The sequence below is a fragment of the Colias eurytheme genome, chromosome 21 (genome assembly GCF_061535395.1).
Source record: "Colias eurytheme isolate Ceu_HAF_F1 chromosome 21, ilColEury1 Martin Lab GWU primary, whole genome shotgun sequence".
Classification (NCBI taxonomy): Eukaryota; Metazoa; Arthropoda; class Insecta; order Lepidoptera; family Pieridae; genus Colias; species Colias eurytheme.
Window position 1 is genome coordinate 1,148,348 of NC_143000.1, and position 27,119 is coordinate 1,175,466.

A 27,119-nucleotide genomic window follows, 5' to 3' on the forward strand; every position below is an offset into this window, starting at 1 on the left:
ACACTTTTTTGACATTAAGTGCAGGTCCACACTGCGAGCCTAGCGCGGTTGCGACGGCGGGCGCGAAATATCAAACGTATGAAACGCGCCTTTGCGTCCACATTGAAATGACTATGGCGGAAGCCTAGTGCGACGGTAATGAGCGAGCCAGCGCGCGTAGTTTTCAAACTCTCCTATCCGCGCGTTCTGGCCACACTACGGGCCTAGTCAGCAAGCGACCCAATGCGCGGACGGCGGGGGTAACAAACCAGTTCGGTCTTGTCGCTCGACTTCTTATATTATATCCTTTATTGTTTTTCGTAAAATAGCGGTAAATACTTAATTGTTGTAGTGAAACTTCTTTATTTATAAGTGTGATTCAATCTAAAACACTTATATACACCACAGTAATTTTGCAGGGTATAATCTCAATTCTTCATATAAGATTCACCCGTTATTCCTCTGTTTTATTTATTTCGTGTACAACTTCTATAATGATCTCATCTCAAAATCGGACTGTCCAGTAAAAATAGCAAATCGTCCAAAGTTTGCAACACCCGAAAAACGTCGAACCGCTACTTGAGCTCGCGCGTCGGTGTGGCCACCGCGAGCGCCCGCTCGTCGCGCCCGCCTAGGCCGCCGCCACCGCGCATTCAGTGTGGACGCACACATAGATTACTAATACTTTATTTAATACCTATAGATACATTATATCTAACCCCTGACTTGCCTCTGACCAACACTGAAAACGTAACTACTTTTTTGATAAAATTTATACGATAGAATAATACCATAGTATAAAGAGATTATGTAGGCCGTCTCCCGGCGTTTACCCCGGCATGTTACCTAAACTAGCGAGGCGCAGGGTTATCACTTGTCACGTTGATATTTTTAATAATTGTATAAACAAACACCGACCGCTCACAGCAACGGCGCGCCCTTAACGACAACGGTCCATGAGAAGGAACCGAGCGGCGTTGTGTGCGTGCGTCAAGTTTGCGTAAATTACCTACAGGGGGCGTGGCCAAGTGCTCCGCATACATACAGACGGTGCGATGTACCATTGTTCGAAGATAACTTACTTGCTCTCTTTTTATAATACGGTACTTTGAACTTTCTAGTTTCATTTTAAGAAATGAACTACAGCTAGTAGTCTACTATACAAATTGATACGCTGGGAGCTGGTAGCTTCGTGCACCGGCTAGAATCTTTTTCGTTAATTTATTTACACTTATTCTAATCCAAGCTGAGACAAAAACCAACAAAGCAAAAATAAACAACCATTCTGTCGTTCTTGAGTTAGGTATCTATACTAATATTATAATTCTGAAGAGTGTTCGTTACTTTGTTTGGTTGAATACGCTAATCTCAGGAACAACGTATCCGATTTTAAGAATAATTTATTGTGTTGGAATCTCATTCAACGAGGAAAGTTATAGGCTATATGTATAATATCATCACGCTAAAACACGTAGTATATTATTATTAGTCTGTGCTAAAACTACTATATTACTTGCTCTGTGGCTAAAACCGCTAGGAGCGGAGCATCCCGGTATATTAAGATGCTCTGTGAGCGGAGCAATGCGGGTGAGCCCGCAGGTACACCAAGTTACCTAAGTAGTTGTTGTAAGATTGTAAAAAACCGTCAGGATAGGTACTCCAGGTAAACTGGCGAGATTGCAAACTTACTATAAATTGTGATCCGTAACATAAGCTTGCATTTTAATGCATTATTTTTCGCTAAATTGTAGGTAATGCGAGTATATTGCAATTATAAGAATTTATTTTTCCCAAACATCCGTGGGATGCGAGTACCTATAGCTGTTAAGGATGTATTGTGGTTGAAATGAAACAAGTAAAATAAATAGAACATTATTATAATTCGTAACATAAATCTCCACTTAATTTAACAAACACTGTAAAATAAATCTATTCATAATCTTCATCAGCACTGTCATCAGGCTCGGAATAATCTTCATCGATTTCAATTTTTCTTTTCTTCTTGGCTTGAACATTTTCTTTGTCTTCTTCCATGTTTTTCTGTGCTTCTGTTTGAGCTGATCGGTGGTGAAAGACGAACGAAATGCTCTTTGCAAGATCCCAACACTGTTTTAATACTAAATCCGCGAGGTTCTTTTTATCCGCGCAATGGTACCAATTCGATAAATCAGACGTACAGTCAGAATTTTCTGGGGGCAATGTTACTTGTATGTTATTGACACAACGCTTGCATTTGAACTTGCTGTGCGTATCCGATAGCGTGTTTTCTTCGAGACGGAACAAGTCTTTCAGATCGTCGGACGTAAAGTGTCGTAAAGAGTCCTCATTCTGGGTTACGACTGTGTCGCTCAACGCTTTTTTGTGAGCTTGGCGCTGGAAGATTTTCTCCTCGATTGTCCCCGTGGCAAGAAGGCGGTAGATATAGCAGACTTTCTTTTGCCCATCACGCCAAACCCTGGCCATGGCTTGGTCGTCATTTGCAGGATTCCAATCAGGATCAAACATGATGAGTCGATTAGCTCCAATAAGATTGAGACCACAACCTCCAGCTTTAGAACTTAACATAAATATCCATTCTTTGGAATTCTTATCATTAAAACTTTCGACTACTTTGGCTCTTTTCTTTATTGTCATAGAGCCATCTAGCCTCACATACAAATACTGTCTTTTACGACACAGTTTCTCAAATAAATCGAGTGTTTGCGTATAATTTGATACAAGAACGATTTTATCGTCTGTATTCATTTTCAAATTGGCTAAAATACAGTCAAGAATCATTAATTTTCCTGAGTATTCGGGTCTCACGTCTTTTATATCGTAATTACTTGGTAAAAGATCTCTGGCTTTCTCAAAGCCTTCTGATCGTTCCATAATTTTGTCGTACACTAAATCTGGATGATTACATAATTTTTTCAACATAGTAATACTGGACAAAGCACTGAGAGTGTTCTTATCCCCTGTGCCTGCAAATTTGTTCCTAATCGTATCGGAATTGATGAAGTTTTTGTAAATTTGAGTTTGTAGTGGTGTCATTTTAACACAGATTACTTGTTCAAACTTGACCGGCAAGTATTTTGTGAGTAAGCTGCTGGTTCGACGAATCATACATTTATTAACAATAGATGTAAGAGTCTGTAAGCACTCTTGTGCTCTCTCCCTCTCCTGTGTACTTGCTAATGCATCTTGTCCTTTTAGTATTGGATTTTCATATCTCTTTTTAAACTCTTGAGCTGTGCCAAGTATACCTTCGTTAACAAAGTGCACTAAACTGAAATATTCTGTCAAATCGTTCTGTATTGGTGTGCCAGATATGAGAATGCGCCTCTTTGCTTTTAACCCCATTAATGCTTGATATGTTTGATTTTCACTGTTCTTTAGCCTGTGTCCTTCATCGCACAATACTAACCCTACTTCAGATGAATGTAAAATGTTTGAATAAATCCTAAACGTCTCATATGATATAATTAACACAGGTGTTGCAACTCTCATAGAGTTGTATGTGTTCATGAATTGTTGCAATTTTAATGTTATATCAGCTTTTGAACCTCCGTCCATTGGAAGGGAATTGATTCTTTGTCCGAGCCACTTTGTTATCTCGTTATACCAATTCTTTACTAAACTACTTGGACATACTATGATTGCTTTGCTTATTGTGGGCTTGCATTCAGGGCCTTGCCGTAGTAGCGTCCAGAGTAATGTAATGCATTGCAGGGTTTTACCCAGACCCATCTCATCAGCCATGATACAGCCATAGGCATTTTCTATCTGATGTCCTGTGACACAATCATACATGAATTTAACACCTTCCCTTTGATGCGGTCTAAGTATATTTCCAAGAACTGGATCCACAACCACAGCCACTCTAATATCATTTGGGTTCATTTTCATCCTCTCATGTTCTGGGATATACGGCGGTCGGTATAATACAAGTGCATTGGGTTCATCAGGATCATGCAAAGCTCGTCTTACTTGCGTGCGTTTTAATCCCAAACTCTTGCCACAAAAAGACGATACATAGTTCGGAATCGGCACTTTGAAGGGCTTGCTCAATATCTGCTTGATTAAGTTCTCATGATCGGAAGAAGACATTGATTGTGAAAGAGATTTTTGAGCGAGAGGAATCTTTGTACATTCCCGCTTCTTACGTTTCGTAGCATTTAGTAGGGGACTTTTAAAAACATTGTCGCCGGAGCCAATTTGGCTCGGCGCTAAGCTGCGCCTCATTTCTATTTCTTCTTTTCACTAAAATAAATAATAATTAATAACTCATGATTAAAAAAATACTTTCAACCTTTACACTATTTTTGAATTCAAACTTGTCAAAACAAGTGTGAGATAGGGATGGCGATCTGAGATCGATTAATCGAAGAATCGATTTTTCGAGCAGAAAATATCGATTTGCATTTAGTTGAATGTGCCTGAATTATAAGAGTGCTGCCGGTTAAAGAGTTAACTACTCATAAACTCGCGAGATGGCTGTATGTTTAGTATCCTTTACTCGCCTCTCTTTAATAAAAAAGTTACGTTAGTAGTCTTTGACTTTATGTATCTATAATCTGTGACGATTGATATTGCAATTTGCAATAGTCATTTGTTGTTGTCGTTTATTGAATACTGTTATTAGCATAATATAAGTATTTTCATGATTGATAATTGATTTTCATCAGATTTTCATGTAGTGTTTGTTGCGAAATAATAACTAATTGAGAGTAGGTAAGGTAAGTAAATAAGTAAAGCGCTTCTTATTTTTCACTTTGACGCTATTATTTTCAGTTTGTTCTGTTATTGTTTGATATCCTTATAGTTTGATACGGTAATAAAAATAATTGTTATTTTTGAATTCCCTGATTTTATTGATAAGATTTCGTTAATTGCAATATTAATCTTGTTTTTAGTAAAATTGATACAAATTTACATTGTAAATGCAAACTTGAAAAAAAGATCGATTTTTTAAGAATCGATTTTGTAGGCCTCGATTTTTTCGTGAATCGATTCATTAGACTACGATTCGAATCGATTTAAAAATCGATCTTTTTCGTAAAGAATCGCCATCCCTAGTGTGAGAACTGAGAAGTTTTGTTTTGGATCTGTCATATATCTGTCACTTAACAAATGTCATTGCTGTTTATGAAACCACAGATTAAATTTTAATGTTTTCATTTTTGTCTACGATTTTTGTAGTTAAAATATTTTGGTGTTGATCTACTTACACACTAGCCGTAGACAGAGAATACACAAGCAAATGGCAAATACAAAATCTAATGAATGACGGCGATTACCAAAGAGGATATAATCACTACGTGGCGATTACGCTAAAAGCTCTTGATTTCGATGTTTGTGTATTTTGGCGATGAAGGAATTTCTATACAATTAATTAATGTATTTGTGTATTCCTTAATATGCTATGGAAGGGAATAAGGGATAGGTATTCCTTTAACATTAAATAAAAATACATTTATTTGTAAAGAAACTTTATTTGCCAAAAACAAATACATTTCGTGTCGAGATGAACACTGAACATTAAATCACAGATTATACAACAGAAACTTAAGCAACGAAACTTAACCTTAGTGTGTAAATACATATAGAAAATTATTAATAAATCGCCAACATGAACTACGTATAATTTGCGCATATTTGTGTCTTATTAATCTCGTAAACAATAAAAACGCGCTATTTAAATGATTTGTTAGATATGCGAAGATTCCGTGGTGTGGAAGTTTAAACTTAATTTAAAAATCGGAAAATTTAATGACTACATATCAGCTGCGAATCGAGTTGCCAATTTTGAAGAAAAATATCGAGTCGGTAATTTTTTTTATAACATAATATGGACAATTGTATTGGCATTTTTTGTTCATTACCAGACCACAGAATTACATTTTCTAAAGCAAGATTAGTAAGCTTTTGTGTTACATTCATTATTAATTAATTATTGGTACATTTCTCCATAGTTGTAATAATTATTCTATGTTTTTTAATCTTACCTAGATATGACGGAAACACAACTAACAGCTTTTTTATAACAGTGATGAAGGAATAAATAGTTTTCATTATCTTTTTCAAGTTTTTAGTCTAAATAGCACAAGTCTAACATCGATATAAGATAATTTTATAGACATATTAATATTAAAAAAAAATTGGTTGTCTGACGATAGTTGAACGTGACAACGTCCGATTGTGCTTCTTTGTCACTCGTTCCGCGCTCTCGCTTGCACTTCAAGCCTTACATGGAACGCCTCAGAGCGAGGTAACGCCGCATGAGTCATGTTTTTTCGTGCGTGCAGCCGGCTCTATCGAATTATAAGACGTTGTCACGTCAAAATCACACCGATTTTTTTTAACACTTTTAAAAAAGTTGGGCATATCTTCCACTGTCCGTAGCAAGACATAGTTATAAACCTACCATTTAGAAAAATACCCTTTTTTCACACTCCTTGTTCTTATAAAAATACTTTTTATACCAGCATCATTTTACTATCATATATTACATTGGTCACTGTCACATGCATTGTAGAACGTATAACGAAAGAGACAAAAAAATAACTGAAAAAATGTATTTTTTATCATATATCCGAATAAAGTTTAAAATAAATGGGTTTCTGAACTGATTTTTTCTGCAATTTGCTCTTTAGATTATTTGTACGAAACCCTGTCGGGATTCCGACTCACGCTTGACCAATTTTTTACCGATTCTAGAATTAAAAAAACACAATTAAACGTCAAAAAAGATAACTACGTACAGCCAAGATGAAATATATTTTTTTTAATAAATAAACATTTTTTTTTCGTCTTTTTCGTTGATACAATACAATATAAGTGTAGAATTATATAACTACAACAATAAAAAAGATATTTGTTTTATTTTTAAAAACAACAACCACTCAAACTTGAACAAACTTAAGAAAGCAATCTCATTATATAATAAAAAAAGAAAAGCAAAAACACAGTGAAAGTCGGGTCAACCGACTAGTGCACAAACACGAAATTATTTTCCTTAAAAATATAATTTAATCATTTTAATCGTATTTTATACGAAAGATTATTCACTTAAAAACAAGTTAAATTGTAACGCTAATAAAAAAGACAATTTTTCTTTCTTAGATTATTTTAGGCAGATATTTATGAACTAAATTATATAGCACATGTTTTGATTAAAAATACAAGCAGTGAATTTTTTTCATACAATTTCAAATGCAATAGTACTCTCTATCCTTTACATTTTAATAGTTAGAGTGAGATGAACTCGTAAGGGTGATTACACATTAGTTTCTATGACTATATCTTTTTTTTCACATTTTTTTGGTATTTTTCAAGTGTCAGTTAATCTAATTAAGATTTTAAGTATCTATTTCAATGTTTTAACGTAGATTATGTGGAATAACATTTAATATAACTTTTAATTGAATAAAAGTTTTTTTTTTTTCATTTTTAATATTATGCAATTAGTATAAATAGGTACTGATAGCCACGTAAAACTACATAATGTGTAAATAGCCTTAATTTTATTAAAAAGATGTTGGAACAAAATTCGTTAATGACATAAGAGACACAAAAAAATGTTATACCGTTTAAATTTAAAACCGGTTAACACGTATTTAATAATTATGAACCAAAAGAAAATACATCAAAAAATATTTTATAATTTTATATGTTAAACTTGAAACCGTTCCCAATATTCAAACTACGGTTATAGATAGACAGCTATCTCCGATAGCTAGTAAGGTTCTATCTATCGTAAGATAATAATGGGATCGGCCATTAGTGGCTGACAGCTGTCATAACGTTATTGGGATGCGCAAATAGACAAATTCAAAGAGAAAAATATACCTCTAGAAAGCAGTTGGTCCTCCGGACGATAGATAGCGATCAGAGATAGGTTAGCTTATCGCCAGACGCCAAAACAAAAGATAGATAGCATTTTCTATCTATAGTAGGGTCAAACAAATAAATGAGGTAATAATATATAATTACAAAAAAAGTTAATTTTATAAGGAATTTTGTTCCACACATTTTGTATATTATGAACATTGAATGTATTTTTATCTATGAATATGATATTTTTCATTTTTTATCTGTGAATTTTTTACTTTTTATTTCTTTGGCAATCTGTACACTTTGACCGGAGCTCCTTCGAACACGCAGTCGGTTCTTGATGGATACACGCTCTTTAAGTTACCCTCCATGTCAACTACTTTAACCTGAAAAAAAAAAAGGAATCCTATTCTTTAAAAAAATTCAAGTATATATAAATTTCACTTGCTAAACAGATAAAATATCAAATAAAGAAAAAAAATATTGTTTAAAATTTTCAAGTAAATGTTACATGCTAAATAGATTAAATATTAAATAAAGATGATATTTCAATGTAGGGTTTTGGGCACATAAATCTCTGAAATTGATTAGGATTCACTTATCTGGAAATATGTGTGTTATTTACAAAATAGTGTCCATTAGGGCTGATTTTTCAATCCTTGGTTAAAACGTATTCATCGAATAACGTATTAAACTACCATTTCAAAAATTTATTCTAATTGTCCGTATTTGACAGTTCACAGGGGACATTTTAAAGTGTTCGTGTAATACTTTATTGAACGGATAAATTTTAACCAAGGATTGAAAAATCAGCCCTTAGTGAAATTATTTTCACATTGACAATACATGTCTAGAACAGTAAATTTATAGGTCTACCAGAATCTGATGGCATATTTATATTTACGAAATAAAAGATTTTCATATGGCCATTTTATTTGACAACTATCAAATTGGTTGTCAAATTATTTGTCTTCTTTGCAATTGATGAATAATTTTTAGGATTTTGTCTAAAAAATCTTCGAAAATGTCGAAAAAGCCGCTGCGATCACAAGCAAGAGGTGTTGTTTATAATGTGTATAGAAAAACATTCGATGAAGAAGGGTCAAACACATCACAATTTTCAATTTTGAATATTTTATTGGTAAGTTGGACTTACCCGTTTTGATACTTAAAATAAAAAATATTATAAGAAGGTAACTATAATATTGTTTGTTGATTACTTACAATATAATTTTATGAAAACTTATTACAGGAGTTTCCAATACGGCTATTCGTCAAGTCCAAGCTGTCCAAGTCAATTTTATAATGTGTGTATCTTTAATACTTACGAAAATAAACATAGTTTTATTTTATTTTATAAAAAATTATTAGCAATCTAGTTTTGATCTACATTATCATTATCATATCCATATTTTTACATGGCATAATGATAATGAATACATAGATAAAAGTAATATGTATATTATACATGTAAGTATGTACCTACATAATATTAAGTGGATATCTCATTATTAAGTACAGTATTGTTCACTTATGTAATATGACTAATGATGTTGAGGACAAAATAAAAAATAAGCAGTATCAAGATCGTTCAGTCCATTTTCCCTAGGGTTGCACACTCAAAATTTTGATTTCCCAATTTGCCATCAGATTCTGGTTTACCTATAAAAAACATCGTCCAACCATGTAGTAAACCAAACACTCTGTATATCACTTATATATATATACTAGAGGTCCGCCCCGGCTTCGCCCGTGGTACATATTTCGCAATAAAAGGTAGCCTATGTCCTTTCTCGGGTATCAAAATATCTCCATACCAAATTTTATGCAAATTGGTTCAGTAGTTTAGGCGTGATTGAGTAACAGACAGACAGACAGTTACTTTCGCATTTATAATATTAGTATGGATATATTATGTTGGACAAAAAACCCTGTATATTTCCTACTAACTATATCTCACCTGTTGAACAGTAAGCGTATGATATGGACCCTCCTCCTCATCAGCCACACCGAGCAGCAGGCACTCGTGCAGCAGCTTGTCCATCACAGTCTTGCAGGAACCGAGCGAGGAGTGGGACGTCACTTCCACGAGCATTGTTTTGCTCTCGTGGGACATCTGCAATTGGAAGAAGATGTTTATATGACTAATTGGTTTCAGAGATGTTTGTCAGAAATAATTTTTTATTATAACTTCTTAAGATTAAGTAATTCTTCAAGATATTTTTATATAAATTGTTACTATCAATCGTAAATTTTCTATACATAGACTATATTATATTCAAATTGACTTTCGAAGTACAAAAACACATGTTTTATTGCCACTGGTCATTTATTTTTCTAGGAAACTACGATGACTTTAAATTTAAATTCCCTAGTGAGGCTGTGATTTTATTAATTACCAGCTATGCTCCGCTCCTGTTGGTCTTAACATGATAATATAGCCTATAGCCTTCCTCGATAAATGGGCTATCTAACACCGAAAAAATTATTCTTATTGGACCAGTAGTTCCTGAGATTAGCGCATTCAAACAAAGAAAAATTATTATTTGGTCAGACAAAATGAAAAGAAATTAAACACATACCTTTGTATCATCAGAATTGGTGATTGGTGGAAAGCTGATGACCCTTCCTTGGGAGTCTTGTAGACATGGGTATTTTGGTTTGCCTTCCAGTAAATATAGATATCTGAAATAGAAAGACAAAAAGATATGATAAAAAATACATTCAGTCGCCGCGCTCAAAGTCTGAGATAAAAGCTATGCAATAGCTTAATAAATAATAGATATGATAGATAAAAAAAAAATTGAGAAATTATTGAATAGATATTTCAAGATTTGAGAATTAAAACAATTTATACTATACATATACTAGCTGCCCAAACAGACATTAAATGCCCTACTGCCCCTTTTGCACGCCTCATAAGCGAAGCGTTGAGGTGGGTACTACTGTCACTTCGCGCAAAACATCTGATTTTTCAAACTTAAAATGTCTTTATGTATCATACATTGCACTTGTAAGATAATACATACACACACATATTAAGAAAAAACACTATTTTTAACGTTCATGATATTTTTGATGTCATTTTTGTTATTTAAACTAGTTAAAAAACAGTTTAAAAAAGTTCTGTCTTGGACGTCCGTGTGTCTGTATGTGCGGATCCTTTTTCTTGTTAACACGATAGCGACCGAAATACTTTACTAATCGAGTCTTTTTTTTTCTCTTACGCTTTAGTATGCTCAGGAATAGAACCCTTTCATTTTTCAGGGTCTGATTCGATGTGGTTTAATTGTTATTAAATAAACAAAAATAATAATTAATAAATAATTTTTAAAAAAAATTATGAGGCGTGCACTTTTGGATTTTCCAAACTATTTCATTCTCTCTCCAGAAGAACTACCTTTGTGCCTTAATAAAAAAGAAATTGTCAAATTGGTTGACCTGTTCTCAAGTTCTAGGCTTAGCAAAATATTTGACGATTCATTTTTATGATAATAATTCAGTTAAAAAGGTAAATAATCTGTTACATTTTCTTCTCAAGATAATTTTACATCATAGAAATACTTACTTATGTATCCCCGAGTACACATTCCGTTTCTTTTCCTTCCGCAATGATTCTGCCTCAGCCTGCAGCTGCTGGAAGAGCTGTTCACCGGTGAAGGCCTTTGTCCTTGACAGCGGAATTAGTTTCAATTGCTTTGGAGGCTTTGCTGTGTATACTATGTCACCTGGAGAATGGAGATATTTAGTGTAAAGTTTTATTTTATCCATACTAATATTATAAATGCGAAAGTAACTCTGTCTGTCTGTCTGTTACCCAATCACGCCTTAACTACAGAACCAATTTGCATGAAATTTTGTATAGAGATATTTTGATACCCGAGAAAGGACATAGGCTACTTTTTACCCCGGGACATAGGATAGGTTTTATCCCGGAAAACCCACGGGAACGGGAACTATGCGAGTTTTTCTTTGACTGCGCGTACGAAACCGAGGGCGGAAAGCTAGTAAATATGTAAATTTTTTATACATATAAGGGCGTTTGTCCACTACAAGGAATTTTACGGTCCGGCATTCCGATTTTTTACGGTCCGGTATGGCAAGCAATTAATCTAAATACTAGCTTGTGCACTATACGTAATTTTACTGTCCGACATTTTACTTTTCCCTATTCCGGATGGTTTTTTGAGTTTACGAGTCGCTGTAGGTATAATTGTTTTCGAGTGCCCACTTGCTTGGATTTTACTCTTTTTATTGCATATGCCAATTGAAATCAAGCTCTTGTTTTACTTTCTTTTAGCTGGCAATGAGATTTGAGAAGTCGGTATTGTTATTTAATATACATTGACCAAGCATTGACCTATAATTATTATCTAAGTAAGTGTTGGTAAGTTAAAGTTCAAGTGGGAATAGATTTAGCTCCTCGTCACCGATTAAAATAAATAAGTGAAACACGCATTTTAAATCTCTTACGGAACTTTACTTTTTATTATAACGAAGTAATATAATATTTCACCTTCTATATTTTTACTCGTTTCTTGTAAAATGCGAAAACAATCATTTATGATAGCATTATACCGCCATACTTCCTTGAACTGTACCGCACTGATCCGAGTAAAGACGGACAGGTGCACAAGCAATTCACCGGTTTTTTCATGCCACACCGGACCGTAAAAAATCGGAATGCCGGACAGTAAAATTCCTTGTAGTGCACAAGCGCCCTAAGACTGTCAATTTATCTGTGGTCATTGTATAAGAACTAAATAAAATAATGCATAATAAGTTATTAAATATATGTCTATAAATTGTGAAAAAAATTAGATGAGTTTTTTGAAATTAGTCCCGCCGTTTCATAAAATATTGAATACTAGCGGTCCGCCCCGGCTTCGCCCGTGGTACATATTTACGTATTCTCTACATAAGAACCATCCTCGTACTTCAAAGAATATAATAAAAAAAGAAATATTGAAATCGGTTCAGCCGTTCACACGTGATGCCGTGACAACGCGAAATGGGTTTCATTTTTATCTATACAAATATTATAAAGAGGAAAGGTTTGATTTTTTGTTTGTTTGTTTGTTTGTATGAATTGAATAGGCTCCGAAACTACTTATTTGTTATACAAACCTGGTGGTATCTTCGCCATATCATGAGTAGCAATAGTAGCAATGTTGCGCTTATCACAGACCGTGTCATGCAACTTAGTTTGCATCTGAATAAACTTCTTGAATTTCACCTCGTCAAACTTCAAATCACTAATAACGCAGCATAATATAAACGGCCGAATGTTCCACACTTCATTTTCTTCAATTTTCACTTTAATCGTGTCATCTTCGACATGTAAGATTTTCAAGGAGTGACATAGTTCGTTGATATTTTCATCTGGCACTTGTTCTTCTTGTTTCTTGCCTTTTTTGCCCTTTGCCTTGCCCGTGGGTGGTGCGCTGTCTGATTTGGGGCAGTGCTCTCTGATGTAATCGATAACTTGTTTGGTGCGGCATTGGTCAACTAACTTCATTAGACGTTTGTCTGATAGCTTGTTGCCTTTGAGGTTTAGTTCTGCAATGGGGAATGTTTTGAATGTTCAAGTTTAATACAAAAATAACAAACGCATGATATCTACTACTACTAATATATTAATCCGTCAGTCCTCGGATCACAGACACAATAGAAAATCTATTGTGTCTCGGCCCGATCGGGCCGCTCGGTGGTCAATGGGTTAAAAGATATCTGACTACACAAGATTCAAATAGGATTATAAAAGGTATAAATGAATAAAAATCCAATTATGTTGTTAAAATGTACTGCGTGTATATAGTTTATCTTACCTTTTAATTTAGCCATAGATGCTAGCTCTCCTGGAACTGTCTTCAACTGATTGTCGCCAATATCAAAGTTTTTGAGAGACTGCAAGCTTTTTGCAACATATCCTGGTAATGTTTCAATTAAGTTACACTTAATCTTGATATCTGTTAAATGCGGGAAATTTGCTTCTTCCATATCCGGGAAACTTGTCAGTTTATTATTCGAAAGATCCAATGTTATAAGATTCAACATATCACCGATTTTTGGCATTTCGGCGATTTGATTTGAACTCAAATTGATGTTTGTTAGTTCTTTCATCTTATTCAAGCTTTCAGGTATACGAGTCAGCTGATTTCGGGACAAATCCAACACTTTCAACTTCGGCAGAGAGGTTATGTGTTCGTTGAATTCAGATATTTTATTTCCGAATAAAAGAAGGGATTGTAAATTAACCAAATGCTTGATATCATCAGGAATAATAGTGAGACACGTATCGCTTATATTTAACAGGTTTATATTAGTTAATTGGAACAAACTTTTGTCTAAACCATCTTCAGAAATACGTTTGGAGATAGCGGCGCCCGACAACTTGATTTCGTGCCTATTCTCAGATTTAGCAGTGGTTACTTCTGGCCAAGAAGCCATTATGTATTTTTAAAAGGAAAATTAAACCTTACTGCGAATAAATATAATTTTACTCCGTATTTTCTTTACACCACGTCTTTTTTCACCGTTGACATTTATTTGCAAAACGGAAAACAAATAAACTACAGATCAATCATGTCTGTCAAAAATGACTGAACTTTACAGATAACAAATTGTTCTTTTAGTAAGTTAAAGAAAAAAAGAAAAAAGTATAAATTTCCCTGTTAAGAGCTAGCGCGCACGAGCAACTTTGTCCCCGCAACTATTTTGTCTCTCCCATCAATTTGTATGGGGAGTTGCGTCGCTACGTGCGCGCACTTTCATACTAGCCCATGTGTGGAGAGACAAAATAGTTGCGGAGACAAAATAGTTGCGGAGACAAAGTTGCTCGTGCGCGCTGGCTCTAATTGGAACCTTTATTGGAACATTTAACTACACTTATTTTATTTACAACATCTACCTCTACCATTGACCTCTACACAGAATATAGCTCTATCGCTGTATGTTTGTATTACACTAATTCAAAACTACTCAATTGATTTTGATAACTGCTATAATATGATTTTTAGCGGAGCTGGGCATTGTATTTATGAAATATTTTATACATATGGAGGTAATATTATATTATCGAAAATTTATCTATTTAGCAGTAGCGTATTTTTTTATACAATAATATTACACTTGTCTAATTTCAAGAAAATAACTTAAGATTAGCTCGGGATTACATTTACTTGCGTATATTGTCCAAGCATAATATAGGCATTATTACTAATTATTCTAAATTAATATAACTCTCAATATGTAGGCAACAAACATTACAAATTAACAATTCATGTACTTAAAAGCTAGGTAGGTACTTAACTAAGAACCTACGTGCTAAAATTATTGCTGCTCAGCACAGTAAAATTAGTACTGGTTTTTATTTCAGAGCAGATTTACAGCGACAAAAAAAAAACATATTTATAGTAACTAGGTAATCACTACATAGTATAAAACAAAGTCGCTTTCTCTGTCCCTATGTCCCTTTGTATGCTTAAATCTTTAAAACTACGCAACGGATTTTGATGCGGTTTATTTTAATAGATAGAGTGATTCAAGAGGAAGGTTTTAGTATATAGGTAATTTATTAGGTTTTAGACAAAGCGGGCGAAGCCGCGGGCGGTAAGCTAGTAATTAATAATTCACAAAATCGGAAATAGCAACTCATGCCATAAAATGAAATAAAAGGGAAAAATAATTAATGAATACATTGGGTACGGATTAAATTGATTAACATAATTATCAATTAATCCTTTATTTTTATCATTTAATTCTTGATAGATTTAAACAGAAAAAAACAGTTTTTACGTAGATTGGTGTAGTAGGTCCAAGGATGTACAAGACCGTTGTTATTTTTTTGGTTTTGTGTGGGGTTTCGGTAAGGTGTTTCATGATTTTTTTTTAATTCTAGAATCATAACTAAATATTTTAATTTTTATTTATTATTTATCTTCAAAATCATGGTTGTCTGTTAGTATTTATCTTGCTATAAAAATCATGGTTGTCCGTTTCTCCTGGCCAAGCTCTGAATTGGACTGATTTTGATGGAATTTTTACTGTCAGATAGAGAAACAATGACGATTAAATAATGGATCAAACGTATTTTTATGAATCACGGGATTTATTTAATTAGGCGATTAATTAAACTATTACAAGTTTTCTCTTAAAAATTTACATTGCGATATTTTTTTCAGGCTTTTGCCGACTCCCGACTGGCTTATCCTGAAGATGTTCGTGGTAAGCAATTATTGATGACAGTTTATTTAGACTATTATAGTTAACTATTACAAAAACAAAAAAATCTTATAATAATATGTCATATCTTAAAGTCTATATAATTATCATGTTTTGTTTTTTGGATTAAATTTGAAACTTATTAACTGAATCACGCAATTGAAGTGAACAGTATTGAAAATGGTCTAAAATAACGAACCATTATAACACCAATTTCTCAATAAAAGGTGGTCGTTTAGTAGAAATTAGGACCTATATTAATTAGGATAGATAGAAATAAGTTTGTCATTAAAATAAAAGACACAATGAAGTAAGTAGAAGATCTCTATCCGGTAGTGCTCAAAGATTGCACATTTAATTGCCCGTAAGGAAAATTGATGTGATTGAGAACTGATTGTGAGTATGTAAAATTAATCGTAATGTAGTATTTATGGATTCAACTACTTTCTACAAATACTACCTGCTAGTGATACAACTTCTACTTCTACTAATACAAGATCAATCACATTTTACGTGATCGATATTTTGTAGAAGTAAAAATGAGCAACATCCAATTTCTTCGTCTCATTCAAGAACGACTGTTTACCTCATTCAGAATAAATTACATACATATTTAAATAAACGGTTCCTATAGTTTATTATGAATTGGTTTGCTCTAGTGATGTAACGATACATGATTTTGCCGATGCGATACCGATACCGATATTTGTAGTAAAAAATCGGCGATACCGATACCGATATCGATGGCTTGGTAGAAAAATAAATAGTGAATTATTTATAAAAGTTACCAACATTTAACAGAGACTCAACTGTAAATCGTATTCTTTTAAATAAAAATGCCAAATCAAAAAAACAAGAAAAACATTTATTTTAGTATTATTATTTTACAAAGTCAGTTAAACTTTAAGTAATACACATATACAATCAGTAATCAAAGTTTACTATTGGTAGAGTTTTTTCAGAAAACAAAATACCCTCGCGCGTGGGCGTCCTCCCGCGTCGTTCATTGGGCGCGGTTTTTTGAATTGTTTGATTTCGATATTGGTTGTTTTATAATCGGCGATACCGCGATATATCGGCTTGCCTGTCGGCCGATATATCGGTATCGGTATCGTTACATCCCTAGTTTGCTCAAGGATAGAGATTTTAGTAAAATATATTGATAGCCTTGAAATTAACGAGAAGCTAATCATAATCTAATTCATTAATTCGATGAAAAGATTTGTACTAACGCATTATCTTATTATCGATAAATTATCAATATGTTATAATAACTAATTAATTTTGATTACAATTTAATTTATCTAGGAAACCCGCATTTTTGTTTGATAATACATATTATCTTATCGTGGACATGGAAATGGGTTTTGTGGTTTTGCCCCGCGATAACGAATATTTACCCCTAGGCCCTAGATAATATGTATATTGTATAGGGTGAATTATTATTGTTATAATGATGAAATAAAATAGCTAAAAAGGTTTTTTTTTCCTAAGGCCTCTTATCAAAAATAGTATTGTATCTTCAAAATAGAAGTGTTCTGAGATTGTAGGCTTTTTGGCGCCAAGTAATTGCTAATTTCTACATTATTTTTTTACAAATATTTGAAATAATTCTGCATTCGAAGTATATTTTTTGTAACTTGCCTACTTTTATTAAATAAATTCCCATGAACACTATCTATCTTATAGTCTTGGCATATTGCTAACCAAAAAATCTCGGGACACCAGCGAATATAGGCAGGATCGTCTCTATAACTCGACGATATTATGCCAGTTAAATGGGCTATTTTAATTTTTAATACTATTTAACATTATTTATTAATTTTACAATAATCTAACCTAAAAATCTCATCACCAGCGAACACAGGCAGGATCGTCTCCGGCTGGGAGGCGGAAGAAGGCCAGTTCCCCTACCAGCTCTCTCTCCGTATGGTGAACAACGAGGCTGCAGTGTTCGCGTGTGGAGCTACCCTTATTCATAATGAGTGGGCACTCACTGCTGCTCATTGTACTGCTATGTGAGTTGCTTCTTATTAGCTATAGGATCTTCCTTCTCAGTTGTTTTGAAGTGAAACTTCTTTAGGTGCGTTGAGAGTAAGATTTCAAGATCACGAATACCGTCACTTCATGGAGTAAGGCGATGATTTTGGTATCTTTGCATCTTGCCAAAGTGGTTTCACTTCTGTAACGTGTGCTCGGCACACACGCGCTTCTTTATGATAATGGCAAACCACGGCTTGCGGTGTTTGTTTGAAAGAAGTAGGTATAAATACAGTTGAAATTTTTTTTGCTATGTCTCTTTAAAATAAATTAAATTATAGTAGAAGAGCCCGTGGGAGATCGTCCTTCACCGATCTGATAACTCTGGTTACGTACGGTTACGGACGTATTTTTTATTAAATATTTTTTATAAACAAGTATGCCTATAATTGCTTGCCTATCGAAAAGTGGTCGTGGCTATTTTTAATTAAATTAACTTTTATCGATTTTTTTTCATCACCTTCATAAGTACTTTTGATAACCAAATGAAATTTATTTGACTGATAGTTTTTGATACACAGAATATGCCTAGGTAGTCTCTTAGACCATTAGGTATATTTTATTGTTAACACTTACTTATATGCTAGAGGAATTTGCATTCCTTTTTGTTATGGTTATTAATGGATGCTTTTAAAGAAAGCGTCATTCAGAAGCTTTTTTGAACCGATTTATATAGAAAGGAACTACAAATATATCTACAGCACCATCTATTTTTTAGTAATGCTATTATTGCCTATATTAACATATCCATAATAGATTTGAGGATAATATATCGTAATGCAGTTTTGGTGTACCCATAGAATAATATTAACATTATTGAGCGGGGTTTATAATATCCCTACATATAACTGGAGAAAAAACAGGGGTAGCTTTACATTGAGCCTTTAAAAAATAAATAACCACTAGATACCCTAATTGATGACTTATAATTTAAAAAAGTAAGATGGTACGTCGTCTTCTCTGAATAGTTTGTTTGTTTGTTTGTTTGAACACACTAATCTCAGGAACTACTGGTCGGATTAGAAAAATTATTTCAATGTTAGATAGCCCATTTATTGAGGAAAGCTATATACATATGTATGTATTATGTACCACGAGCGAAGCCGGGGCGGACCGCTGGTAACTAATAAAAGATAGTGAAAAACATAAATTCAACTACATCCTTAGCTGTATTAATCAGAGTCATTTACAAACTATTATTTGTTCAATTTATTCTCCTCACAAACCAAACCCTATCAGAGAATCCATACAATAATGGCTAAATTACTCCACCAGGCGCATTACCATCGTAGTCCGCGTCGGTGTGACCCACACCACAAGGCCAGCTCTGATCTTCGAAACCACGGAGTACTATAACCATCCCTTGTACATCGAGGAGTTGCCGTTTGTGCAGCAAAATGATATTGGTGTAATTAAGTTCCCAAGACCTGTTGAATACAGTGGTATGTACTATTATCGATAACAGGAATGGCCTTTTTGCGTTTTACATTCAATCGATATTTGCAAGTTTTTAAAAATCGCGGTAGTCGCTAATCGATGCACGACCTTATCATTGAATTTCTTCTGCTATTTCATCATAATCTATACTAATATTATAAAGCTGAAGTTTGTTTGTTTGAACGCGCTAATCTCAAGAACTACTTGTCCAATTTGAAAAATTCTTTCGGTGTTAGAAAGCCCATTTATCGAGGAAGGCTATAGGATTTTGGTATCACCTACATTATCACGCTAAGACCAACAAGAGCGGAGCAATGCGGGTGAAACCGCGGAGCACAGCAAGTAGAAAATAATTAAGTGGTAGACCAAAAAGATTAAAAATTAAAGAATGCGAAGATTCTGAGTTACATGGTTACTAATTAAGTATCATTTCAGATGTGATCAAACCAATTAGGTTGCAATCTTCTGCCGACAAGGACAAGAACTACGATGGTCTAACCTTACTCGCCACCGGTTGGGGCAGAAACTGGACTAATGGTAAACTATAACATTATTAATATTACTTTAACACGTGTTTCCGCCTATTTTATAGTTAATCAATCTTGCAAGAAAAATTTCTATAAATTGCTAGCTGCAGCAAACATTGTTCTGCCCTATTGCCCCTTTTATTATTTCTCTCTAAATATGTATTAACTATTAAGGGAGGTCCCCTAAATATGTGCCTTAAAAAATTGGTCGAATTGGTCGAGATTTTCGCTCAGCAACTCATTTGGCAATTCATCTTTATTTATAAAGATTATTATTACCAGGTGTATCCCCCGAGAACATGAACTGGGTGTACCTTACCGGAGTATCGAACCAGGACTGCCGCGCCGCGTTTGGAGGCTCTTCCACCATCGTTGCGTCTACTATCTGCGCTGGGTTCTACAATGTGACCAGTCAGTCTACTTGCCAGGTGAATATAAGATAATAGAGAAAATATAAAAAATATCCAATGCTTGGAAAAATGAAAAAAAAAATCATAGAGAAAACATGAAAAAAATGTGAACAGAAATGAATTTTTCATTTCTAAAGGCCGATTTAATATATTATATTATAAATGAAACCTAAAAAAACAAACGACATTAATGCAGTATAATGTACATATAATACATAATTATATATTTTTTCGGCTTACGACATTTATTAATTATATTCATGAATAAATCGCGTTTAAAATCCGTTAAAATCTTTAATTTCTAAATGTTTTTATATTATCCAGGGTGACAGCGGCGGCGGTCTCACCGTGGTGGACGAAGATGGCATCGTCTCTCAAGTTGGTGTATCCTCTTTCGTGTCTTCTTCCGGTTGCCACACACCCATTCCTGCTGGTGAGGGTTTATTTAGTTTATTTATTAATATTCTGAAATAAATTTGTTTAATTATAATTATAAATGGATATTGTACACGATAGAGGTAGAGAGCAGTGGTGGCTCAGTGGTGAGACCTCGGACTTCGAATCGATAGGTCCGGGGTTCGAGACCAGGCGAGCGCGCAGGAAATAAATTGATTTTTCAATTTATCTGCGCATGTTGTAACATCACCACTGCTCGAACGGTGAAGGAAAACATCGTGAGGAAGAATCAAAAGTTCGACGACATGTGTCATCCGCCAACCCGCACTTGGCCAGCGTGGTGGATTATGGCCTGTACCCTCATAGGAGGCCCGTGTCCCAGCAGTGGGAACATATATGGGCTGATGATGATGATGATGATGATGATTGTACACGAGCAATTGATTGTTTGTAAGGAATAAAAAGATGAGGCGGATGTTCAACAAAAAAAAAGAAAGAGTTACTAACTTAAACTTAATGGGTCTTAACGAAATATGTGTACATCATGGTTTTAATATCGTTTAACTAGTTTTAATTTTTAAATCGACTACATTATTTCATTAATAATAATTTTGGTATCACCTACATATCTTTATTTTTACAGTATTTCTCTGTGTTTAAATACTATTCTTGTTTATAGGTTTTATTCGTCCCGGACACTACCACGACTGGTTCTACGAAGTGACTGGAATCAACTTCGACTGGGTCCCGGGACAAGAAGAAGACAGTGAATCCAGTGAAAGCGAGTCCAGTGAAAGTGAATCAAGTGAAAGTGAGTCCGATGAGGATGAGGATGAGTCAAATGAGGATGAGGATGACGAAGATGGTGATAATGAGGATGGAGATAATGAAGATGGAGACAATGAAGATGGGGATAATGAGGATGGAGACAATGAGGATGGAGACAATGAAGATGGGGATAATGAGGATGGAGATAATGAAGATGGGGATAATGGAAACGGAGAAGAAGAAGAAGCTGTTGGTTTGAGAATGTAAATGAATAGAATTAATCACAAGATTAATTATTTGCATATGTTTTTAAAATAAATGAATAATAAATAGCACCTTGTTTTATTTGTACCTGATACCTAAACCAACGTTGGTTAATAAACGAATGATTTGACGTACTATACCGACTGCTTACACCAATAAAATTATGTATTTCATGAGATTTACTCATTCGCACAAACAATTTCTTCAGATTTATAATATTAATTGGTTTATTCGAAAGAGGAGGCTGTTTAGTGTTTATGAATGTCATGTCGGTTCAAAACATATCTACTGGCCTAGTTCTATTTTTCCATTAGGATTCACTTTTATCGATTACTAGCGGTCCGCCCCGGCTTCGCCCGTGGTACATATTTACATTTTCTCTACATAAAAACCATCCACGTACTTCAAGGAATATAATAAAAAAAGAATTACCGAAATCGGTTCGGCCGTTCTCGAGTTATGCGCTTACCAACACATTTTGCGATTCATTTTTATATATAAGAAGAAGATATTCGGGCTTACTAAGTAATACATAATTGGATTAAATTATTTATAAACATTATATTATATTTAGTTATTAAAAAAGATACGAATTTATTAAATTTTGGGTTTAAATTTCCCAGAAAATTCGTATTTTGTTGATGATCATAACAAGTATTGTACAACACAATGGTACAACATTCGTTAAATCATCTTCATGCCTTATTTCTTATTGGAATTATTTTCGCATTTTAATTAAAATTTTCTTCAATTCATGTCGATTTTCTTCAAACAACTGAATTGATAGAAATTACGTTTCTAAGCAAAACTTTGTTCTAAGTCTGGAAATTCCTGGAAATCGGATAAGTGAGGGGGGAAGTGGGAAGGGGGAAGGGAAACTCGATTGATAAATAGTTTTTCTTTCTAAAAAAGTAAAGTAACAATTTTCCTATTAGTATGCTCATTTATATATTCCTTAACGTGTGATAAATATATTAAATCTTATGATTTGTCTGAGTTATTCAGTATTTTAAAGCTATGTATGACAAAGGAAACCTAAAAACAGATCCAAATTGGACTAAAACTATCGTCTGACGTCGTATTGCAGTGGTTGTAGTGCGCATGCGTGAAAATGCTGCCATAGTATAAATGTAAATTTTAACATTAAAAGAATTAGAATATAATTTATTAAGAGATAATAATTACTTCATATTATAATACCGTTTGATATTAAATTCTATTGTGGGGAAAATCAATGAACGTGTACGCACGACAGTTTTATTTATAATTTCTACTTTCAATAGCATTTTTTCGTTCTTTGTCACTTATAAAACAGCGTTGTATAACTACAATAATATCCCTCTATAATTTAAAATGCATTCTACTTGCATAAGTCAAGGTAACAAATCCTTAATTCCCGAGAAAATGGTAAAAAAATGTATCTAGCAACACCGCGCTACGTTTGGCGCGCGCGCGAAATGCCCCCACAAATCATCATGGCGGTCGTCCGGAGTGCGCTGCTCGCGTACGTTTAACGCAATTATACACGCACCGTTCACATACCCGTCGTATTAAATGTGTTTTTCGCGTAAAGAAAATGTTACAGTTGCAGTGTTAAGGGTTGTTTGATATTTATACAGTCGGTGTCTTATATAGTGTTGCATGAGTGACCATAATGGGGTGCTGGGTACGCGGGACGGACGCCATTCACCGGCCAGTACTGAACAGCTAACGTTAGTAATTTTATTAAATTAAGTACACACAATTCCCTATATTTTATCTGTATTTTTTGCGTTGTAGCAATGTTCAATTCTCTTTGTAGTGTTCGATTAAAAAAAATTGCAAGAAAAGGTCTTACGTTCTTTTTTCAAATTTATTAAAAACATTTGAATTTCTAAACAATTAAACGACTTATTAAAAAGCATCCCTATGGATTTTTTACTAAAAGAAGTGCATATTTTTATAAGAAAAATATTATAGCGTCTTCTTGCAATGGATTTTCCTCATATGAGACTATAGCATGGAAAACTGGGCTTGGTTAAGGTTTTGCGGAGTTTCCGCACCCCTAAGAAAAACTACATACATTGGATATGACATTTTAACAAAGGCTCTTGTAGACCTTGCAACTGACTTATCCATTGTCTTCGTCGCTCTATGTAGTATCTATTGAGCTAAAGAATAAATATTTATAAAAATAAATTATTAAAACTTCCTATAGTTGTTAGACTGAAAGTCTATTTGAGTAATTAAATAAGTAAATTGAAAGTTTCTTTAGACTATAAAATGCCGGTTTCATGCGGAAATTTTTCAAAATGGAGGAAAAATATAGAAGCCGTGCCAAACGATACGACTAAAACAATAGAGATTTAAATCTACAATTTTCATAAGCGTTTAGGTACGTATAAGAAAGACGTCTAGAAAAAATTTGTCTTTCAAAATTACGCAAAGGACGTGTTACAAAAAATAATATTATTTGTACAAATAAATAACAATAGATGACGCTTGTTATTTTTTGTTGATAATTTAAATTATTAGAAGAAATAAAAGCTCAATTTTACGTAGGTACCTTTTAGATAGTAAGTGATTCCCTGGCGAATATATTTAACCAAGATTTTTCCTACAATTGCATCGTTGCACATTACGTCTTTTATTTATATTTAAACGATTAGATGCCAAGTGTTTAGAGTACAGCAAAACGTTATGACATAGTACTAATTATCGAATTTTGCCGGCTGGATACTGGCCAAGTACCGACGCGACGCGCTACGTCACAGTGTTATGTAGAGATTTGTTAAACTTTATACGTAATACATATACATATATCTATCTATATGTAAATGTATCATCACTACATAGTATAAAACAAAGTCCCTTTCTATGTCCCTATTTCCCTATGTCCCTTTGTATGCTTAAATCTTTTAAACTACGCAACGGATTTTGATGCGGTTTTTATAAATAGAGTGATTAAAGAGGAAGGTTTTAGTATCTATAATTTATTATGTTTTAGACAAAGCGAACGAAGCCGCGGGCGGAAAGCTAGTATCTCTAAAAAATTCTCTTATCACAATGTTAGTTACTGCTTTACCGATTCTCTTTAAATTTTGCGCTGTTGCCTGTTCTCCATACCTACTAAAAGGTCAAAAATCCTTGCTCATAATCTACTGCTTTTGTGGTACATTTTACCGAGAAACTATCTACTACATATTTTCAATTCATGTCCAGATGTGTTATCAATAGTTTTTAACCACACTAAAAAATATAATAGGCATGACGAAAGATTTTCAAAACCTCTTCCATAATGTGTGTATACGTTTATTAAACAAGAAAAACCCTATATTTCGCTTATATACTTAAATTTAACGAAGATAAAAGCTATTTTTCAAAAAATATTTATTAACTGTGCCAAAACAGCTCACAGGTGTCATGGCGTAGGCGTGACGTCACTATTACGTAAATACGTAATTATCTGTATGCATAGCGAAGCAAAATTAAACAAATATTTAATTATTAAGTATTATAGAATCTAATTTCAAAGTTCATAAGTGGTGTGCAGTATTGCAATGTGAATCTACATAAAAATAATACCCAAAAAAAGTGTTAAAGAGAAAATAATATGAAATGATTGTATAAATTGGACGGAGAGAAACCCGAACCACATATTCGTGAATTCGCAATTATATTTCTGTTCTGAGTCGATAAAGCATACGTTAAAAAATAGAAAATAAATAAAAATGCGTATTCTCAACATATTCATAACAACAAAATATACCTGACGCGAAGCTGTTTACATAGACGTGACGTCACGCGTGTTTCAGTCAAGATGGCCGACTGCAGAATTTCAATGTTTTATTTTATTGATAATCTCATTAATCTTAATGTTTTTACTGTTTCTAAGTGAATATTTTTAATTTATTTATTATAAATTTTCCCTTAAAAACACTAATTCGATCATTTATGGATACTGTCGTCATGCCTAATAGAAAAACCGGCCAAGTGCGAGTAAGACTTCTGTTTTTTATACGTCACGTTGTAACTATAATTTTATACTTTTCACAATTTTTCTCTTATCTGTGCTAAAAGACGTTGCCTTTTACCAAATTTCAAGTTTCTCTATTCACGGGAAGAACCCCAAAGGTTTTGAATTTTGATTCCCTTGCGAATGTCGAAATATGCGAGCAGCATAAATGGTCCTAAGGTTCCGTTTTTCCTTTTGAGGTTTGGAGCCATAATAAGTACAAAAAACTAGAAAAAAAAATGTTGTGTGGTTTTATGAAACCACGGTAAAAGTGAAACTTAGGCACAAAATTATCGTATTTTTACGATAATTATTATCGTACGGTTCGACCGTCACGCGACATGCGCTACACAGACCAAAAAGTTTGAGACGATGTAATAAAAGTTTCACTTTAATAATAGCAAGCCCTCCTAAAGCACAGCTTTTTGATAATTTTATATTTAATGCGAAAGTATTGGTTCATTCTTTATATCATAACAAGAAACTTGGATACATTTTTACTTTATTATTCTCAATGTAGACGAAGATTGGATGCTAATAACAGACTATCAAGTATTTAATCACTTTTATAACGCCAATTTTGTGAAAACGGATACATTTTTAAAGGTCAAGGGTTTGCAATATAATTTATAACGATGTTTTAGTATTAAAAAGATATTCGGCGTTGTTTTTACTATACATACTTATGAAATTGGTCCTCACAAATCTTTTCCACAAATTAGTTAAACTGATGGTAATGAAGTCGGTTAAAAACCTGAATCAATAAATAAAGTTTCAACTTCAGGATTACAAGCATTTATACGATTAGTTCTTCAAGCTATACAGCTTTTGTACAAGATAATACTGATTTAGACATTACTACGCAATCTCTGGACATAATAGATAGTGCAATTCTGTGTCTCTAAATAGCATTTAAAGAATGTGTCCCAAATTTAGATTAGATCTCGAAAGCGCTACAATTCTAATCCTTTAAAATTACAATAGTCTTTATTTGTTGTCTACTTTTACTCCCATTGTTTATCAGCCATCTGGCTTCCATGACACAAGCGAAAGCGTATGGGATCAGATCGTGCCGTGTGTGAAAATTGTCTTGAAATATTTATTTATTTATTATTTACTGTGAAAAAGTGCGGTAAGGAAACATCGTATTACTACTACTATAGTATTATATTATCTGTGGCATTACTGTTAGTAGTATTACATCATTGAACATTATTACTAGTGCAAGTACATGCGGAGGATTGAGATCTGCGAATTACGATACAA

At 33.7% G+C, this 27,119-nt stretch overlaps 4 protein-coding genes and 1 long non-coding RNA gene across 6 annotated transcripts in view; 3 read left to right on the top strand and 2 right to left on the bottom strand.

Moving 5' to 3' along the window:
• Positions 1-1,852: 1,852 nt before the first annotated feature.
• Positions 1,853-4,309, bottom strand: okr (DNA repair and recombination protein RAD54-like okr). Its single transcript, XM_090114342.1, has one exon. It carries the CDS (start codon positions 4,201-4,203, stop codon positions 1,909-1,911), a length of 2,295 nt encoding a protein of 764 aa, XP_089970468.1. The 5' UTR covers positions 4,204-4,309; the 3' UTR covers positions 1,853-1,908.
• A 3,637-nt stretch (positions 4,310-7,946) lies between these two features.
• On the bottom strand, positions 7,947-14,361 carry LOC149898894 (leucine-rich repeat-containing protein 47-like). The gene is made up of 6 exons (XM_090114138.1): positions 13,623-14,361; positions 12,922-13,353; positions 11,363-11,522; positions 10,377-10,479; positions 9,755-9,910; positions 7,947-8,180 (listed from the first exon to the last, which is right to left on the bottom strand). Exons 1-6 carry the CDS (start codon positions 14,242-14,244, stop codon positions 8,073-8,075), a joined length of 1,581 nt encoding a protein of 526 aa, XP_089970264.1. The 5' UTR covers positions 14,245-14,361; the 3' UTR covers positions 7,947-8,072.
• LOC149898895 (uncharacterized) lies at positions 8,729-9,175 on the top strand. Its single transcript, XR_016457948.1, has 2 exons — positions 8,729-8,935; positions 9,047-9,175. It is a non-coding gene; the product is annotated as an uncharacterized LOC149898895 (long non-coding RNA).
• Positions 14,362-15,471: 1,110 nt separating the features above from the next.
• Positions 15,472-21,927, top strand: LOC149898896 (epithelial serine protease-like). The gene is made up of 8 exons (XM_090114280.1): positions 15,472-15,661; positions 15,978-16,020; positions 17,876-18,035; positions 19,333-19,499; positions 19,930-20,031; positions 20,304-20,449; positions 20,756-20,864; positions 21,507-21,927. Exons 1-8 carry the CDS (start codon positions 15,617-15,619, stop codon positions 21,860-21,862), a joined length of 1,128 nt encoding a protein of 375 aa, XP_089970406.1. The 5' UTR covers positions 15,472-15,616; the 3' UTR covers positions 21,863-21,927.
• A 1,414-nt stretch (positions 21,928-23,341) lies between these two features.
• The window catches only part of LOC149898897 (cholesterol transporter ABCA5-like), a 62,059-nt gene continuing 58,281 nt past the window's right edge, over positions 23,342-27,119 (top strand). For both annotated transcript variants that reach the window (XM_090114184.1, XM_090114185.1), the window contains exon 1: positions 23,342-23,571. In XM_090114184.1, the coding sequence (XP_089970310.1) occupies positions 23,501-23,571 (71 nt within the window). In that variant the 5' untranslated portion in view covers positions 23,342-23,500. The remainder of the gene's footprint in view (positions 23,572-27,119) is intronic.

Excerpts from the sequence above, each read along its gene's own strand:
- okr (XM_090114342.1), bottom strand. The coding sequence starts at position 4,203 with ATGAGGCGCAGCTTAGCGCCGAGCCAAATTGGCTCCGGCGACAATGTT.
- LOC149898894 (XM_090114138.1), bottom strand. The coding sequence starts at position 14,244 with ATGGCTTCTTGGCCAGAAGTAACCACTGCTAAATCTGAGAATAGGCAC. Across the intron at positions 10,480-11,362 it reads GTGTACTCGGGGATACATAA|ATATCTATATTTACTGGAAG; the intron begins GTAAGTATTTCT and ends TTTCTATTTCAG. Across the intron at positions 9,911-10,376 it reads CCAATTCTGATGATACAAAG|ATGTCCCACGAGAGCAAAAC; the intron begins GTATGTGTTTAA and ends TTCCAATTGCAG.
- LOC149898896 (XM_090114280.1), top strand. The coding sequence starts at position 15,617 with ATGTACAAGACCGTTGTTATTTTTTTGGTTTTGTGTGGGGTTTCG. Across the intron at positions 19,500-19,929 it reads AAGACCTGTTGAATACAGTG|ATGTGATCAAACCAATTAGG; the intron begins GTATGTACTATT and ends GTATCATTTCAG. Across the intron at positions 20,865-21,506 it reads CCACACACCCATTCCTGCTG|GTTTTATTCGTCCCGGACAC; the intron begins GTGAGGGTTTAT and ends TCTTGTTTATAG.